The 20,005-nt window shown below is 37.7% G+C and overlaps 1 protein-coding gene across 1 annotated transcript; it reads right to left on the bottom strand.

The window, feature by feature from the left end:
• Nucleotides 1-4,480: 4,480 nt before the first annotated feature.
• On the bottom strand, nucleotides 4,481-19,036 carry thbs3b (thrombospondin 3b). Its single transcript, XM_065293755.2, has 23 exons — nucleotides 18,771-19,036; nucleotides 15,655-15,861; nucleotides 15,326-15,579; nucleotides 15,067-15,169; nucleotides 14,607-14,633; nucleotides 14,418-14,500; nucleotides 14,233-14,284; nucleotides 13,940-14,088; nucleotides 10,337-10,474; nucleotides 10,192-10,266; nucleotides 9,958-10,110; nucleotides 9,725-9,835; nucleotides 9,238-9,345; nucleotides 8,919-9,078; nucleotides 8,714-8,832; nucleotides 8,003-8,055; nucleotides 7,605-7,798; nucleotides 7,159-7,337; nucleotides 6,990-7,038; nucleotides 6,414-6,610; nucleotides 5,715-5,887; nucleotides 5,435-5,574; nucleotides 4,481-5,087 (listed from the first exon to the last, which is right to left on the bottom strand). Exons 1-23 carry the CDS (start codon nucleotides 18,844-18,846, stop codon nucleotides 5,032-5,034), a joined length of 2,856 nt encoding a protein of 951 aa, XP_065149827.1. The 5' UTR covers nucleotides 18,847-19,036; the 3' UTR covers nucleotides 4,481-5,031.
• Nucleotides 19,037-20,005: the final 969 nt, after the last annotated feature.

Genomic DNA, 20,005 nt, shown 5'->3' with positions numbered 1-20,005 from the left:
GCTCTTCAATGATTCACTCTCGTTCTGCTCTCTCTCCACAGGTGGCCGCTAGGACACAAAGACACTGTTACTGAGACTTCGAGTATTTCTCACCGGCTCTGCTGTTTACAGCTTTCTGGGTAGGTATCACGTGCACAGTTTGCTCTTCAATGATTCACTCTCGTTCTGCTCTCTCTCCACAGGTGGCCGCTAGAACACAAAAACACTGTTGCTGAGACTTCGAATATTTCTCACCGGCTCTGCTGTTTACAGCTTTCTGGGTAGGTATCACGTTCACAGGTTGCTCTTCAATGATTCACTCTCGTTCTGCTCTCTCCCTCCAGGTGGCCGCTAGAACACAAAGACACTGTTACTGAGACTTCGAGTATTTCTCACCGGCTCTGCTGTTTACAGCTTTCTGGGTAGGTATCACGTTCACCGTTTGCTCTTCAATGATTCACTCTCGTTCTGCTCTCTCTCCACAGGTGGCCGCTAGAACACAAAGGCACTGTTGCTGAGACTTCGAGTAATTCTCACCGGCTTTCTGGGTAAGTATGGTTCTCCTCCGTAGGTCAGCAGAGGGGCGAAGGTCACACACCACCTCACCGGGTCGAGCGCTGCCCTATCTCCAATGCCCATAGGCCGATCGATTCCTAGACGGGGGCGCCCTTTTCGTAGAGACCACGGGGCGGCGGACCCTTCTGACTCTGCGACAAAACAGACACAGGTAAGTGCACACCACGAATGTTTCCAAGGGTTTACTCACGGTCACGGACAGTTCTTAGTCTGCGTCCCTTCGTACTCCAAACAGCACACTATTTATAGTAACAGTGGTTTCTGTAGTCGTTGGCCTCTCCGTCCTCTGCCCAGTGGAAGAAAATGGATGATGCGGGGCTTCGTCTACAAGACACACAGCAACCCACAGCAATACACAGCACCACTCCAAACGTGAAAAAGATTTATTACACAGTCTCACTCACCACACTAGAAGTGCACCACAACAAGGGAAGCGCCCGGTGTCCTCCACTGCGCTTGGGCTACGATAAGGCGATGGGAAATACGACCACAATAAGTCTCGTTGCGGTGGCTGTTTGAAGTTGAACTTCTCACGGCTCGCCCACCACACTCTTATAGGGGTAGGGCCGCCCTCCTTCTCCTGGAGGTTTCCAATAGTTATACAAGTTAACTTTTGCCAGTTACTCCACACAAAAAGGGTATACTCACGGCGAATAGCCTTTGTTTACGTTGTACCAGAAGGTCAATATTCTTCCTGCTTTACTCCTTCAGTATTGATTAAAACAAGTTCCTTTCGACCCATAGGATTTTCCTGTTCACTCCAGCAGGTCCACAATCAAGACTGCAACGAGAGAGAGAGAGAGAACCACAGACAGCCACCACGTCCAAAAACGAGCACAGCTCAGTTTCCCAGCACACACTCAGCACCTCTAACTGTGTTCTAACTGTGCTTTATATACTCCTCTCTGTACTATAATCATCCAATTGCCCGGCGATCTCTTCAACTAGGCACAGCTGTGCCCAATCGGCTGATTACAGCCTCCGTGAATCTGCCGGATGTCCGGTGTTTCCGTTTTCCGGTCTGGACGGAAACATCCGGGCGGAACCAAAACTTCCTCAACTTTTGGTTCCGCCCTGAAAGATCGTCACCCCGTGACACATATTTGTCTTTTTATGCACTTTCACACGATCACTCACAAATTCAAAGGATATTCAATTCAAAATACATGAAAACAGTGAGCCGGGTGGCTCTTTCAGTAGTAAGTGATATAAGTAAGGGATAATGTAGAGGCAGCCGGTCGGCGACGCGAAGCGGAGGGTCTTGTATCACACTGAAGGGGCTTATTTCCCGATAACTACCGGCTGCCTCTACATTATCCCGCTTATTACACGGCTACTTGCCACATAAGAAAAAAAACTGGACATGAATATGAATTTGAAACATTTTATTGGCATATTTGTTTTAAATTAACATTTTTATCCTTCTGCGAAACTTTGCACAGATGCATAAAATGATCGTAATACCTTATTAAGATCCTCTGCTTCATACTTGTCTGTCTCCATTTTTTCTCTTTTAGCCAGTCTTTGAGAAGTTTTGATGCCCATTCTGTATTTTTTTGTGTGTTGGCTTCGTAGCTGTCATGCTCTATTTTGTCAAGTTCAGTCTCAGTAAGCTCTCTGTGTCTTGTCGTTGTTCGTTCTTCTATCCACTGTTTAAATGTTTTGTTTTTTCCGTACATGTTAAAATTATGGTTGTCCAGTGTTTGTCACAAGATGGCGCGAAACAGCTAGTAATCTTTATTGGCACGGAGCGATTTTAATCGTACAAGTAGTACCGCTGTCTATGCGTTATTACTTTGGAGCGGTTATTATTTGAAAAGAACGAACCTGCAAATGTCTCAACTGACCAATCAGAATCAAGCATTCCAGAGAGCCGTGTAATAAGACATTTTAATATAGGCCTACTTATCAATCTTCATATTGCCCGATAACTGGGTCCAGCTACACTCTCAGAAATAAAGGTACAAGTTGTCACGGGACAGTACCCTTTCAAAAAGGTACACCTTTGTACCCAAAGAGAGCATATTAGTACTTCAAATGTACATATTGGCATTTCAAAGATACATATTTGTACCTAAATGGTACATATTGGGACATTTTTTAAAGGGTAATGCCCCAGTGACCAGCTTTGTACCTTTTTTTGACAGTGTAGGCCATAAAACAGCATCTGTCTACTATTAGTAAATCTACTATTAGTAAAGAACTTCTCTCTTATACAGCATAAATGTAGTTTGCACATTCATTGAATTTCATCTTACCTTGTGAACTTTTGTCCACAGTATCAGATGCCTGCAGGTACTTTCCATCAACGGAGAGCGATGAATCCCACGATCGAACATGAATCAAGTCGGGGAAACGATCACTGCGTCCGCCGACTTCCAGTCCTTCAGCACCTCTGCCATCCTCGATGTTGGTGAGGGGCCAACCAGCTGAGGAAATAATTTTAGATAGGTGGTCAATTGAGAAAGCACTTGTGTTTGTACATATTTGGATTCAAAGGACATTCAATTCAAAATACATGAAAACATTGAGCCGGGTGGCTCTTTCAGTTGTATGTGATATAAGTACCAGGATACCAGTGACTACCAGCTAAACCAGCTTGGGAATAATGCTGTTTTTTAGCAGGGTGATCAAGCAATCACAATGAAGACATGACCCCTAACTTAATCTAAACTGTAAAAAACTTTTATCAAGATTAAACTGTGCTTTTACGGTTTCTCATCGAAATAAAGTGTGTAATTAATTCGGACATTTTAATATACTTATTAATATTCATAACTGTTACTGGTCCAGCTAGGCCATAAAACAGACGTATGTGTGCTGATCTACTAATAGTAAAGATCTTCTATCTAATATCAGCATAAATGTAGTTTGCACATTCATTTGATTTCATCTTAACTTACCTTGTGAACTTTCGTCCACAGGGCGAGACGTGCAAAAGGACATTTCCTCAGCCGCCGGCAGCAACGAATCCCATGACTGATTGATGGTCAGGTCAGGGAAACGGTCACTGATCCAAGGGCCGAAGTCCAGTTCATCGACGCCTCTCCTCGGTATCGCCCTCGGAGTCAGTGAAGAGTACATGATTTTAGAAAAGTGGTCAAAAGTCAAAAAACACTTGTGACCCGGGAACACACACCCGTATAAGTGTCTGTAAACTTGTGTAATTCAACACTTTCACACCCTCTATCGCTTTTTGTCGTTTTGAAAAGTCTCTCTCTGTGATTGTCTTCGCGTCTGCTCAGATAACCAGTGATTGAGTGTCTGACTGAAGTTCTGCGCGCCGCGCTTTATATACCCCCTCTATGGAACGCGTTATGACATCATACAGTATGCTTGATACTATGACGTATAATCCTTTATTAAGTCTATACATGTATCAGAGCTTTTTGTTTTTATTTGTTTTAAGGGTTTATATATAATTTACAGTCATTTATTTAAAAAAAAATGGGAAAATTGGGTTTGGCTTCTTATAAGGTTTTATAAAGTTTAGCTTTTTTCATTTTACATGCCACCTTAACCCATTAAGACTCTTAACCCCTTAAACACCTAATGAACAAAAATCAGTGGTATGCCCCAAATCTCAGTATGCAATAAAACAGTACACCCAGGTTATCTGCTGCTTATGCTGAGATTTCTAAGTATGCATCAGTTGGACACTTTTCTATCCCATGAGGCTGAGGAACCACTAAATTCAAAAAGTTTATTGATTAAAAATACAACTCCATATGATGTGATAGGAAAGTGAAAGATTTACCAGAGATGTTAACATTAATCTGATAAAGAGTTATAAAAATGTAGCATAACTAACTGTATCAGCCTTTATCATGCACCACTGTGAGCAACATATTTGTCATATTTAATAAAAGATTAATATTCATTAATTTATTTGTCCTTTTCTCTTTGAATCTGTGGGACTCCTTCAAAAATCAACACCAATATAAACAAACATCAACATATTGACCAACATATGACCAACATCAAAATAATAATACTATAATATTAAAAATTAACAATAATACGCATAACGCTCCAGGTTCACAGCTGCTGGGGCAGTCCTTAAAAATGGTGTCAGTTCATATGCATAGTGGAGAGGATGTGAAACAAAAACTAATAAATACAGTATATAATTACTGTATTTACATTTGGTTTATAAATGTTTAAAATGCACAGGACCTGTTGGGAATCACACATAGGTAATTTAAAGGAATGAATCAAGGAAATCATCAACATATTTATTTTTGTTGTTGATTCTTGTATAGCAAAGAAAAAGTTTATGCCACATTGAAATATTCATATTAAAACACATTATTAATACACAATAAAAACCTGGCCAGCATATTGTACAATTTTGTTTGTCAGCACCAAAATGTACTTTTAAATCGTTCACAGGATAAAAATCTTACTCCTCTCAACAAGCACACACACAAGCACACAAATATACAAACACAAACTAAGAGGGATGGTGAGCCCAACTTATGTCCTCAGATTCATCTGCTTCTGGTAGAGTACAAAATCATCTGGTATGAAATCTAAAAATAAAAAATGAACAGTGAATTTTGATGTTTTATAAACTTTATGAAATATTTACATAAATAAACATTTCTTACATTGTTTTCAGATAACTTCATAAAATAAATGTTAACATTAAGTTTTGAATCTATTGCATATAGACTTATATGTATACACTGATTTTAACAGACTATATTAGAGCATTCTAGGAAATAATGTATTCTTTTTTTAGTGTTCATGAAATAAAATAAAAACGTGAGTTACAAAACTACTTAAACAGGATATACATTTTATTTTCATCTTTAAATTCAAATGACAACTCTGAACAACTCTTAATACAGAAAGCCTTGCAGATCATGACACATACCGTTGCATCGATATCCGAGATTAGACCATATGACGTTCTCCTGAGAGAAGCAGAAGACACCTAACCGGCCGCCTCTCATAGTGGTGTCTATAACCACACCCGAATCTGCCACCAGCGTCGTACCCTCAAACAATTTTAACCTGCACCATGCAAAAATGTACAGAACCTCAGACACTGCAATACTAAATGGCATATTGCTTAATAATAGATCATACATATGTGAACCTCCAATTATAGACCTTCGTTCATGTGCATCCGATCAGACATAAAAAGCTCTCACCTAATGTAGCCCACTTGTGGACGGTGAGCGAGGTGCCAGCGATAGGATGTTCTGTCCTTCCATCCCACATTTCTTGGGTCTTTCCAAAGCAAAGTAACTTCCCCAGGTGTGTCACCTGTGTGCCACAGCGCATTACGCAGATACTCACCAGGGCCTGTACGGGACTTTACCGCCTGAAAGAGTGAGATAGAGAGAAAGCTATGACAGAATACACAACCTTTACCAAACAAAAATTGTACTTAATGTTATTAGTGCATGACCTAGACTGAATAATGAGGAAAAGCATTATTGTTAAAGGGGGCATTGGATGAGCTATTCGAGTCCAGCGAGCTGATACATTTTTCCTCAATCCAGTTTCTGCATAGGTAGTTATATCTTTGAATAAGATCACCTCCAAACAATATATGGAGTATCCTTATAAGGCGGCAGGCCGCCCCTTTCCATCTGTCATCCAATCTGTCATTCGGATGTAAATATCCTTTTATAAAAATAATTCTGGTTGTGTTTCTTTTGACCCAAACCTCACCAGCCAATTGAGTTGAATGAGTACATGACCCTAAACATTGAACCGGTAGCATAATTTATTTATGGACAGTTTTCTTAAGGAGGGCATTTGTACTTCCCTCCAACACAAACGGCAAACTCGCAAACTTTGTACGCCTTTATTTTTTTAAATTGATTGCACATGTCTTTCCTCACCTTGAGCTGTAGTCCAGGCTGTGCTGAGGCTTTGAATGGAAAATTCTGCCAGTATGTCTGTTCTGTCTGTTTCCACATGACAACATAGAAGCTGGAAGAGTCCTGATATCCAAAGATGAAGCCCACATAGTCATCATCTGTGGCAGTGTTGACGTGGATCGTGCCCTCAAAATCAACTCCGTTAAATGCTGTGTAGCCTAAATAAAGAATGAGGTTAATACAGAAACAGATGCCTATTAACCTGTTGTAAGTCAAGTAAATAAATTGATGTCATTACTAAGTTAAATTAATTAAGTTCCTTTACAACTCCATGAAATGGTTTGACAACGACAATTTCCTTTGTTGTCGTTTGAAAAAAGTTGGATGTATTGAATATAGCCAATAATTTTATTACAGCTTAGCAAAAACCTGATTTGTTACTTGGTATATTGAAACATTGAAACTATATTTTTGTATTTCTGTATATCTGCTTAACATTTATTTAGGAAAAGGAACATTAAATGGCCTCACAGCTAATAGACATGGAGTAAAAACCTAAAAATGCTTTTAAGGTTTATTGGGACTTTATGTACATACCAACAGCCAAACCTGGGTCACTGTTCATGGTCTGCACAATCTCCATTCCCTATACAAAAAACACAGAAATGTTTCTCTTTACACTAGTTGACAGTCGAAATAGTGAGAAAATAAGTCAGACAAAAAATACATCACTATTATTTTATACATGAAAAATAGTAATTATCACCTGATTGAGTACCACCCAGTTGGGGTCAATCTGAGCATCTCCCTCCGGGTCGAGAACGACCGTCTGAAACGCCCTGAAGTCTGTCATAGTGACCTCTGCACTTTCAGGACACACATCCAACAAGTCTTTCACCTTATCGTTGTCAAAGTCGGTCTCGCATGCATCACCAACTCCATTGGCTGATGGGAGAGGAGGAAGTTACTTTTCTCATTTACATTTGGGTTCAGTAAGAGAATAAATGCATGACAGGTTTTGTTTAGAGATTACTGCACATTGCACTCTTAATACTGCCTACAGGAGTTTTAAATAGTATGCAGTGATTTGCAGTTATTTTCTCACGAACACATTGTTTTCATGTTAAATTCAACAAAATGTAGTTATCATTTATTATTTTGCATTTTATGGTGGTTTGCTATTCTGAACATAGCCTGAGATTAAGGTGAAACCATCAGAGTCTTTTTGGCTGGGGTTGGGAACAAGTCTGCAGTTATCCGGGCCAGGGGGGAGGACATCTGGAATTCCATCATTATCATCATCATCGTCACATTCGTCCCCGATGCCGTCATTATCTGAGTCCAGCTGAGAGCTGTTGGGCACTTCAGGGCAGTTATCTCTTGTGTCTTGATATCCATCACCATCCCTACACACATACAGTATAAATCACACATGTGTCTTTACATGCTGAATGCACGTTAAGTCTTCAGAAAAAATTCATGTCATGAAATTGCATTAAACTTACACTAGCAACTAACTAACTGAATTCAAATATTATTAAAATACACATTTTCGTCTATCCTGTTATTGTAATTTCTTAAATAAGTAAAATGAGTACATGATTACTTACCTATCCTTGTTTGTATCACACACGTCTCCCACTAAGTCATTGTCCATATCTGACTGCAAACAGCAAGTCATACAAAAATGAATCATTGCATTCAAACACACAGGGTGGTTTGAATGATATACACAGTACTGTATATAATGGACCACTCAATGGCTGAAATGTCTAAGGACTTATGATGCTTGCGTTGCAGGAAATGTTGGCTATTTATAAGATGTTTATGTTAAGGGAAGTCTTTATTTGATGTTTCTGACCAGTCAATTCTGGAGACACAAAGAGGTCCACTGCGGGTTCCTCATACATCTCCACTGACACTAGAATTCCTTATAAAGCTATAATCTAATATAAAATGTAATTTTAAACTTGCTGGCCAGTAATATATTTGTTAAAGGGCCAATATTATGCCCATTTTTACAAGATGTAATATAAGTCTCAGGTGTGCCTAGAATGTGTCTGTGAAGTTTCAGCTCAAAATACCCCACATTTGTTATAGCATGTCAAAAATGCCCCTGTTTTCAGGGGCGTACCTTTAAATGCTCTGGTATAATGGGGATTAACAAAGTGGGTGGATTTTTATAATTGTAGGGTTGTTGTGTTCACACACTGCTAACACACATTTATGTCAAAACACCTTGTACAAGTGGATTTTGCATAATATGGACCCTTTCTCCAATAGATTTTACATTTGCTGTTCAATTGTTCTCTTCGTCTTACCTGCAATGGGTCATTGACCTCAGGACAGCTGTCACATGCATCACCCACACCATCTCCATCTCGGTCTGTCTGCATGGGGTTGGGCATCTTTGGACAGTTATCCAACACATTAGGAATTCCTATGAAGAAATATAGTACAGTACAGTAAAGGAAACGGAGAACACTGTGTAATGCACTCACAGAAGTAAAGGTGGGATAACTGCACCATCTCCATCAATGTCATTGTCACAGATGTCTCCTTTGCCGTTCCCATCACTGTCAAGCTGATCTCCGTTGGGAACGCTGGGACAGTTATCACACGCATCACCATAGGAGTCTGTGTCCGAGTTTTGCTGGTCTTTATTAGGCACCAGACGGCAGTTGTCCTGAATATATTATAGTAGCCATGGATTAGAATCTGTCCTATGGACTTTATGTTTCTAATAAACAGTAAATATGCTCTTTAAAATCATGTCTAGTGATCAATCAAATACTTGAACAAAGTATTTTGTTGTTTAATAACTCTTTGACTTTTAGACAGAAACCTCAACGTTTTTAATTCCATCTCCATCTGCATCGTCATCACACTGATCGCCAATGCCATCTCCATCTGTGTCCTCCTGCCCAGAGTTCGGTGTATTCAAACAGTTGTCCTACACAGGGATTTTACATTTTTAATATGCATATTATATAGACAAAATGCACAACTGAACGTATATACAATATGTTTTGTCTTGTTAAGGATTAGATCCATTAAACCCAGTGAAAATTTGGTGATTACATACATCACATGATCCTTTGACATGTTCTTTATGGAGCTTGACAAAACCCTGTTCACTATATGCTATTGTTATATATAAAAAGTCTTTAAATTGTTAAACTTCCTTCTTTTGTGTTGTGTGTACTGTATACTGTGTAATAGTCTGTCCTGTCCTTAAGCTACTTTACATCAAGAAAAGCATCCAATTTTTCAGAGCTGTAAATATTAAAAAGAAGACAAAATGTCATGCAAAAGTTATGTCGAATATTTACCACTCTGCAATGTTTGTCATTGTCAATACATGGTAGAGGCTCATCAGGGTAACCATCAATGTCAGAATCTGGACCACATGTATTTCCATTACCTGCCCATCCAACATTACACTGTAAGATACAAAGAAGACCGAAAGATCAGACATGTAACTTACAGTGGCGAGATTTCAAAAGAAGCAAAAGTAGTCGTAAGAGCTATAATCATTAATATTGAATTAATAAATTGATCTCACCACACATGAAATGTCACCGTTGCGGCCCATCACACAGTGTGCGTTCACATCACAGGGGTCAAAGCCCAGGGTAGCACACGTCCTTCTCGCAAAACATCCCGTGGTTTGATTACCCACAAATCCTGCTTTACACTGACCACACATGAACGATCCCTATAAAAAATGGTGGCATTAGTGGTGATTGGTGAAGTTGGTAATCATTGTTCTGCCTTTTCGAAACTTCGATTTACTCACCACTGTATTGATACAGTCTGAATTGGGCACACAATCACCCGAGTGATCAACGCACTCATCGATGTCAACACACTCCTGAAAGTCACAGTTAAAGTATTAAAACCACAGTGAAAATCACTAATGATCAATATATTGGGATTTTTACCTGCTTGTGGCTCTTGGCAAACTCCAAACCCACTCCCCTGAGTGTTGGACCAGTGAATCCTTTTGGACATCTCTCACAGGTAAAACCTTTAGCTGTGTTCACACACAAGTCTGCAGAGAAACAGGGCTGAGCAATGCACTGTGAGAAAGAGTTTGTAGAAAGAGAAAAACGGAACATAGTTATGTATTTTATATATATATATATATCATAAATACCTACATACAGTGTATATACAACCACGGAAAAACTGTTTTGCCTTTATCGTAATTTCTACATGTATTGTGACCATTTCAGTCCAGTACCTGTTGGATTCCAAAAGCAAACATCGGGAGTGACAATAAAGACACCCAACAGCAATGTAAAAGACTGAGCGCATGCAAAGACACATGTAAGATGTTAACCCTTATGTGTTGTTGGGGCCATTTTTGGCCATTTTTGCAATTTTTTTGTCTTAATTTGGCCACAACTTTCTCTGTGTTTCAGCAAATGGAATGATTTTTGGTGACAAATCTTATATTTACACATATTTTAAGAAAATGCTTTGAAATTTTTCAAAAACTTAACAATATACCGTGGGCAAATTTACTACCCTTACGTGTTGTTAGCGGCCAAAAAAGGCCACTAAATTAAACTGCTGTAAAAATTTATCGGATGAAATTTTTTTCACATTTTTTTTGCATAAATCTGTTAATCAACCTCAGTACTGATCAAAACTACCAAATGTTTGCAAAAATTCCATGATTTTAACTCTTTCATTGCCAAGTTTATAAGTAGTGTCACTGATTTGGGGAAAAAAAACACACAAAATGACAGATTTTCAATATAAAACGTGACTGTGGACTGGATATTCTTTTACCTTTTTTACAGTCTTGGGCATGCCAAAGATTGGTAAAAACATTGGCTTTGATGCATTTTTAGTTTTTGTGCAGCATCAGATTAAATTTTTTTCTCCCTCATTTATTGTTTGTGGCCATTTTTTCCCCATTGACTTCCATTATAACAAAATTTTTTGATTGCTGAGCCATGACACCTTATTACCATGCATTCTTGATTCTTTGTGCCTTTTCCTTTTGCAAAGAGGTAAAATTTGTCATTTTTACTGTTGATCACCATGTGGCACCATTAACCCTTTAGTAGCCTGTGCAAAAAAACAGAGCATAAATTCTGGTCTGTACATTGAGTTATATGGACTATAAAACCATTGTGTGTGTACGAGTGTGTGTGTACGAGTGTGTGTGTGTACGAGTGTGTGTGTGTGTGTGTGTGTGTGTGTAGGGTTAGTGTTAGTATTGAGGAGAGAGCACCTCCCTCGCGCACCAGTTAGTGCTGCACTGGTGAGAGGGATTTAGTCTCCTGTAGCTGTCCCTCTAGACACAAATCCACAGACACCAGCAGGCACCAGCAGCTCAGGAGTGAAGAGGGGAACATGCAAGTGGTGTACAGAACCAAAAAAAGAACAGTCAGCATTTGTATCCGTTGTGGTAGACACACTTGCAGAGAGCACCAAGTAATATGCTGCAAGTCCTGCTAAAAAGACTGAACACACACACGTACACATATACACACCAAAAAATTAGTTTGATTGTTTAGTTCTCCATCCATCCTCTACATAGCTTCATTGTTCAGTTTATTTGAAGTTGTTTTTGCATTTTGGTTCATAATAAATGTTGTTAATAAATCTGATGAAGAGAAGATTTTTTACAGATTTTTCCACACAGACACACACACATGCACGCACGCACGCACGCACGCACGCACACACACACACACACACACACACACACACACACACACACACACACACACACACACACACACACACACACACACACACACACACACACACACACTCTCTCTCTCTCTCTCTCTCTCTCTCTCTCTCTCTCTCTCTCTAATATGCTGTTATAGTCCATATAACTCAATGTACAATCCAGAATTCAAGCTCTTTTTTTGCACAGGCTACTAAAGGGTTAATTGTGCCACATGGTGATCAACAGTAAAAATGACAAAATTTACCTCTTTGCAAAAACTAAAACCACAAAGAATCAAAAATGCATGGTAATAAGGTGTCATGGCTCTGCAATCAAAAAATGTTGTTATAATGGAAGTCAATGGGGAAAAAATGGCCACAAACAATAAATGAGGGAGAAACAAATTTAAAGGCGGAGTCCACGATGTTTGAAAAACGGTTTGGAAAAGGAGACGGGCCGACTACCAAAACACACTTATAGCCAATCAAATCAAATCAAATGCCGGGTTGCGTATGTGTGGGGCGGGTCTATCAACGGAATGTCCAGATTCTATTGGGGTAGGGGCGTGTTTGTTTAGGCGATTTCAAATATCAACACTGGCTTTCAAACATCATGGACTCCGCCTTTAATCTGATGCTGCACAAAAACTAAAAATGCATCAAAGCCAATGTTTTTACCAATTTTTGGCATGCCCAAGACTGTGAAAAGGGTGAAAAAAAATTCAGTCCACAATCACTTTTTATATTGAAAATCAGTGATTTTGTGTTTTTTTTTTTTCTCAAATCAGTGGCATCACTTATGAGCTTGGCAATTAAAGAGTTAAAATCATGAAATTTTTGGAAACATTTGGTAGTTTTGATCAGTTCTGAGGTTGATTAACAGATTTATGCAAAAAAATTTGAAAAAAATATTAATCTGATACATTTTTACAGCCGTTTAATTTAGTGGCCTTTTTTGGCCGCTAACAACACGAAAGGGTAGTGAATTGGAACAAGGCACAAGGGTTAAGTTCCTAAACTACATGTAAAAACATTAGCATTGTGTTTTTTTAAAAATGAATATAAATTTGTTTTTTTGCAATATTCAACATCTTTTTGTTAGTTTGTCTGGTTTATGCAAATAAATGCAAATAAAAACATTATTTTTGCAATAATGTTGTTGACAAAATGAAACAAAAATGATCATTTTACTTGCCCACATACCTATAAATAGTCAACTTAAAATCTGAAAATAATCTTGAAGTTGTCTTTTATTTTTATCTCATTTTGCCTATAATGAATTATATAAATATGTTTTAAATATTTGTATAAGCTTATAGTTTATATACCATTTGCAACAACACTTCTACAATATGAGACCACAATATTATAGGGGACATTTCACAAGACTTTTTTAAGATGTAAAACAAATCATTGGTGTCTCCAGAGAAAGTATGTGAATTTCTAGCTCAAAATATCATATAGATAATTTCTAATAACATGTTAAAATTGCCACTTTGTAGGTGTGAGCAAAAATGTGCCGTTTTGGGGTTGTCCTTGAAAATGCAAATGAGCTGATCTCTGCACTTAATGGCAGTGCCGTGGTTGGATAATGAAGATTAAGGGGTAGTATTATCCCCTTCTGACATCACAGAGGGAGCTAAATTTCAATTACCTATTTTTTCCACATGCTTGCAGAGAATGATTTACCAAACTAAGTTACTGGGTTGATTTTTATCAAATTTTCTAGGTTGATAGAAACATTGGGGACCCAATTATAGCACTAAAACATTTAAAAAGTCTGATTTTCATTATATGTCCCCTTTAATAATGCACGGATTCAACACACGAAACAAAATATAAAGTTTGTTAACCTCATCAATGTCCTGACAGTGTGTTCCATTGCCAGTCATTCCCTCTGGACAGGGACCACACTGATACCCTGGATACATCATGATCTCTAAGCAGGTCACGCCACTGTAGCAAGGGTTCGGCTGACAGCGTGACTGAGGCTCATGAAACCCTGACAGACAGAGAGAGCGAGAGAGAGGGATAAATAATGAGTTAAGATGTTAACATGCTGAAGTTTATTACTAAATCCTGGATAATCTTTAGAGATGCTTATTAAAAACATAATTTCATTCAATCAATTTTCTTTATTACTAACCACACACTTGGCATTCCAGGATGGTGTTTCTGATGAGAGACATCTCTTTAGTCTGGAAGACATAATGGACTAATTACATAATAAATAATAATGAGATAAACTTTGAAAAAATATGAATGCTGGATTCACTCTTGGGTTTGTATATAATTTCTGCTTTCATGATTTCCTCTATGTCTCTGTCTTACCTGCTCTCTGATATCTTCTCGAAGCTCTCCCATGATCTGATTAAAGATGACTAACTGTCCAATCAGAGCTTTGGTGTGATCACCTGACCAAATAAGATGTTTTTATAAGAACAGTGCAGCATTACAGACATGAAGATAATTTAATTCTCATATAAATTTAACAATCTTTGTAATGTTTCTGATATTTACCGAGGATGGCGTTTATGTCACTGGTTACTGTAAAGTCACAAATAATTATGTTTAATGAGGATTCACACATAATTGAATAAACTTGAATCAAATCATTTTTAAGTAAGTCACCTATTTATTTACATTTTCAAACAGTTCATAATTGTTTTAAGTAAATTCTGAATAACTGAAGTTGGCAGCTTGCTATTAAAGTCATTGTTTTCTGGCTAGCGATTTTTTCCCATGCACGGTGGTTGAAACTCTTACACAATACTAATTATTTCTGAAAATAGGGGACAAAATCTTCAACGGAGCAGGATATGTCCCTCCACAAAGGCGTTTTTATTACCACAAGAGGGCAGTGTGAGATTACAGATGACATTACATTGTAAAGCAGTCGGATGTACAGTATGTTTATGATATACAGTATGCACTTGTAATATATTTAAGGTCTATGAGCAGTCAGAAGAGTCAATCATACCTGCATTGTTTATAGCCGAATCTCCTTGGACTGGACAGTCAATAAGAAGACCAGCTGTAGCCAGAGATCCTCCAAGAGCCAGTTTAACAGACTCCACTGAGCCCTGAAATATGAAAAAACATTAACACTTTTCAAAAACATTTTGTACATCTTCCCCCATTAAAATCTACAGCTCCAGCAAAATAAGTGTCTCATAAAAAATAACCAGAACAATACGGTACAGCCAGATTTTTAAAGTCATATCTCTTGATCAAATCACCTGTAATCTGGCATAAGACTTCTGTCCGGTGCGAACGTCCACAGATTCAGCTTTCGATGGAAGGCCGACAAATGAAGGAAGACCCTGAGCAGAGTCAACCAATCGGCAGTTTACGTAAAGTTCAAGGTTTATGTGATTGCTTCTCAGGCCGCCCACTCTGAGAATGAGTGACTGTGCGCGTCCCTCAGCAAGGAGAGGATTTTGTAAATTGACAGAATGGGCTTTTCCATCAGACCGCAAGTATCGAACAAGTACTGAAAGAGGTAGAAACAAACATTTAGCTCTGGTACAGTAAATGGATATAGTGAGTGACTAAAACATGCTCCTACTTTTATTGATCTTGCCTATGGCAGCAATCTCCAGGTACTTCTTGTTGTCCTCCTTGTTGTAGAGGCCAAACAAAACCCCGCCGAGTTTGGGTGGCAGCATGAAAGTGGAAGTGATGTACAGATCTCCCACTGTCTGCAGCGCTCCAGATAAATTCTCTATAGCTGCAGCCGTCTGTTGAGCGTCATTTAACGCTAACAAATTAATCACTGAAAGAGAGAGAGAATTTTTGTTAAAGTTTATTTTTAGACCAAAATAGGTATGAAAAAATGCTTCATTGAAGATACATGGTTCTTTGGGGGAACCAAAAATGGTTATTTGATGGCATCTTTATTTTAGTTCTGGTTAGTCTTTCTCCCCCCTGAATCCTGCTGTCTGATAGGCTGTCTCTGTTCTGGGCGGAAAACCAAAGACCAACACAACACACATTTCCTTTAGATAGCTAATGTTGACTTTTGGGGGGAGGCAACAGCAAGCAGGGTCTGTGAAGTGGTTTAGCTGTCTGCCATAGCACCGCTGCACAGCACGCCAGCCTTGGATTCCAGCTGTTTATTTGTGTCTTTGCAGTGTGCTTGAAAAGCATGAAGGGATGCGTTTGGTATGCTGAGAGCAACTATCTGTGAAAGGTTAATTAATGTTAAACAGCAAATCAACCTTATAGAACAAACTGTGCTGGATTGAGATGCAGTCATGTTAAGTCTGAGTGAAAAATGGGAGACCCCACTGTTTTTTGCATTTGATGGAAATTGTCAAGTTTCTAAAAACCAAGCGTCATAAAGAAGGCAAGAGTATACAAACTTTGTTATGTAAGGGATAATGTATAAGCCAGTGTTTCTCAATTCTGGTCTTCGGGTGCCCCACCAGAATGTTTTAGGTGTATCCTTAATTAACACATGAACTCATTAGCTTGTTAGGGAGACATTCTGGAAGGAGGTTGATGAGTTGGTTCAAGTGTTTTAAATAAGGAGACATCAAAAAGTTTCTGGGAGGGGGTCCACAAGGACCAGGATTGAGAAACACTGGTATAGGCAACCGGTTGTTATTGCAGAAATAAGCCCAGATAGTGTGATACAAGACTGTATATATATCCTGATCACACTGCTTAGGCACATTTCTGCGATAACAGCTTATTACACGGTTATTTACCTCATAAGTAAGGTAAGGAACATTTAATATTGAGTACAACTATTTTATTTGCTCATGTTCAACGAATGCAATGAAAACCTGTTTATATTTTAAGATAAGATGTTCAAATGTCACAAACATACTATTTGGTTTTAATCATTTTTAAATATAGTGTCATATATGTTGTTAAAAGACATATTTATTTATTATATTTAATTTTTGTGTAATACTTACCTGTCAAAATTATTTGTTGCCTTCGTGTTACCGTGTTTATTAGAGCGGTTGCTATCTGGGAATAACAAACAAACCTGCAAATGTTGCGACTGGCCAATTAAGCATTCCAAAGAGCCGTGTTATAATGAAATGGCAGAAAAGTTGTCACTTTTCTCTGCAACATAAACTAAAGTTTGACATTAAACGAAAACTAAAATCATAAACTTCTTGGTTGCCGTGCGTGCAGTATTGCTCATGAATAAGTTTTACACAACATCCTGTGCCCTTCTACAACATCCCGTTGTCATTATGGGAGAATCCATCACTGGCTGTGAAAGACAAAGTCTACTTTATATCTACTTTATGTATTAATGTCTAATCTGCTTTTTCTGGGATTCAATATAATCCCAATCGTTCATGGTATCTGGCCATTGTTCTCACAACAATGATGATGAGGTGAAGAACAGGTATAGTAGTTCAGATGATCAAGTTATAGGTGATGGGATTGGGAAAGCACTAATGTCCCTTTATCACTACACTGTACACCATTGGAAAGGTAAATAAAGGTGCCTTCAGGGATTTTGAGAGTGCAATGGCATGTTATACAGAGGGAGAATTGCTCCAACTTTGTATCAAATGGCATAAAATACTCATAATAAGCTCAATTTGTACCAACAACCCTAAGGTCATAGTTCAATTCCCAAGAGATCTATATGATAAATGCTGTGCCTACAAAGAGAATACATGCAACTGTTCAAGCTAAATGTGTATTTATATAAAGAACAAGAAATTAAATACTTGTTCATAACTTTTTTTTTCATAAATTTTAAAAAGAATTAAATTTTTTAAAGAAAAATAAATCTGCCTTGTTTCTTTCTGTAAGATTTTGGTAAGGGTCTAAATTAATCTGATATCTGATTCCAAATCCAAATGGGGAAAAGTCCTGTCTTCCCTTTTCCCTGTCTTTAGATTACAGTATCCTATGTGGACTCGGACATCTTTGAAAACTGAAAGGTTTTTACACTTAAAGTTTAAAACTTTGAACTATACTTTAATTAATATTTGACCCCATGCAGTGTACGTTTATGTCATAACAAAACAAAATATGTAATTTACACGCCAATAAACACAGAGTAGACAACAAACTCTCGAATACTTTAATCTATTTTTATGTTTGCAGTTAACGAAAGGTATTTAAAAAAAAATAATATTCTGCACTTTTTCAATGTCACTAACTTCATGCATCTCTGTGTTTTTTTTATTGATTTAATGAATGAAAACAGTTGATTTGCTTTATTAGCCAACATAACTAACGTTACTGCATCACTTCTGTATTAACAAGATTATTTTGAGACTTTCATTGATTTGCATCAGCCTACTTTATCTCACTGAGCTTTATGGGCATCGGAGAGACAATGGAGGTCAATTAAAGTGAGGATGAACAGTGCAAGTAACCTATTGACCCCATCAGTGAGTATTTAACACTAAGTTTCAATAAACGTTACGTCACACCATCCACCACCAACTGTTGTCAACATGACAAACATTAGTTTTCCTGTTAGTATGCATATTTTTCTCAGTTTCTCTAGCATTTATTTTCCCTCATTTCTACATAGTTTTGTCTACTGTTTCTGTAAAGCTGCTTTGCAACAATCCAAAATTGTGAAATTGATATTGAAATACGATTTAATTGCAGCATTAAAAGTAACATTTAGACGTAAATGTAATAAGTAATATATTTATTAAGATTTACTGTATGAGAATTAAATAATCAACCCACCTTTAAATTCAGATGATGCGGAGAAGTGGCCAAAAAACGCAACACACAGGACAAGCAGATTTGTCCTCAGCTCCATCTTCAATGAGTTAGCCCGGTTCCAGTTGATATTAGCCTATTATCATTAAACCTACCGCCCGGATTAAATCCAGCTCCTGAATAACATAAATCCGATTGATTCTGACCTGAGATCAGCCCGGGGTTCACTGTTCCTTGAGACTGCAGAACTCAACACTCCAGCACTGTTTATCCCAAATGAGAAACAGGAGTTTAGCTGGAGGGGTGTGAAGGGGCAGATAACGACGCTTGTCAATCAACTCTGAAGTATTTATTGTGGCTCTCTCCCGCTGCGTACAGCACGAGCTCCTCGCGAATTTCACAAAGCAAATAAAAATATTTTGGAAACTTTTTTTTAATTACTGAGACCTAAAAATAGATGGTCGAGTTTAACATACGAAGACAGGGTACGATATAAAAAGTGCGAATTATTTTTACGATGACTTTTAAGAGTCCTTAAATTTGAGCACAATTTTTTAACGGTTTTGTTTGTTTTATATATATTATTTCTCACATAAATATCTATTTTAAAATAATGAAAATACTCGTGTCGTATAACTTCGATCGCTAACTAAAAAAGCGGGCGTACAGTTGCTATGGTTACCCACCCAAGCTAACCGAAGATTCAACTTTTTTTAGTGTGCCTATTTTTTATTACCAATCTTTTGTTTTGACTTTCTTTGAAAGAAGGACTCATGCATACACTAAAACATATAAATGTCACTGCCTGAAATGAAAAAAAAAAATCACTTGCATGACATCACAATCCATGACATTTTCTCAGGACTTAAATACTTTTTGTATACCGGTTAATATATATAAAAAAACTAATAATACTTTTGAGCTATCACTTACGAAAACATTTTTGTTTAATACAAATAAAACAAACAAACAAAATAAAATCATAGCTACTAGTTAATAATGGTTAACACAATTTTCTACAGTGACCATAGTTCAACCATTGTTTTTTTTACACAAATGGTAATCAAAACACCAAAAAACTTGGTTATTACACTTTAACTATAATAAAACCATGGTTAATTTTCATAAAGGACTGCGATCACTTAACAATCATTAGACCAACAAGATTTTAGACAGGTTCCCTTAAGTTCACAAAATGTGTCCTATCAACACATAAACACACAGGTGTATTTTATCACATAAGCACCAGATGTGTTTAA

Source organism: Paramisgurnus dabryanus, chromosome 19 (assembly GCF_030506205.2).
Source record: "Paramisgurnus dabryanus chromosome 19, PD_genome_1.1, whole genome shotgun sequence".
NCBI classification, from domain to species: domain Eukaryota; kingdom Metazoa; phylum Chordata; class Actinopteri; order Cypriniformes; family Cobitidae; genus Paramisgurnus; species Paramisgurnus dabryanus.
The sequence above is the reverse complement of the archived record's forward strand: the minus strand, read 5'-3'. Positions and strand labels throughout refer to the sequence as shown.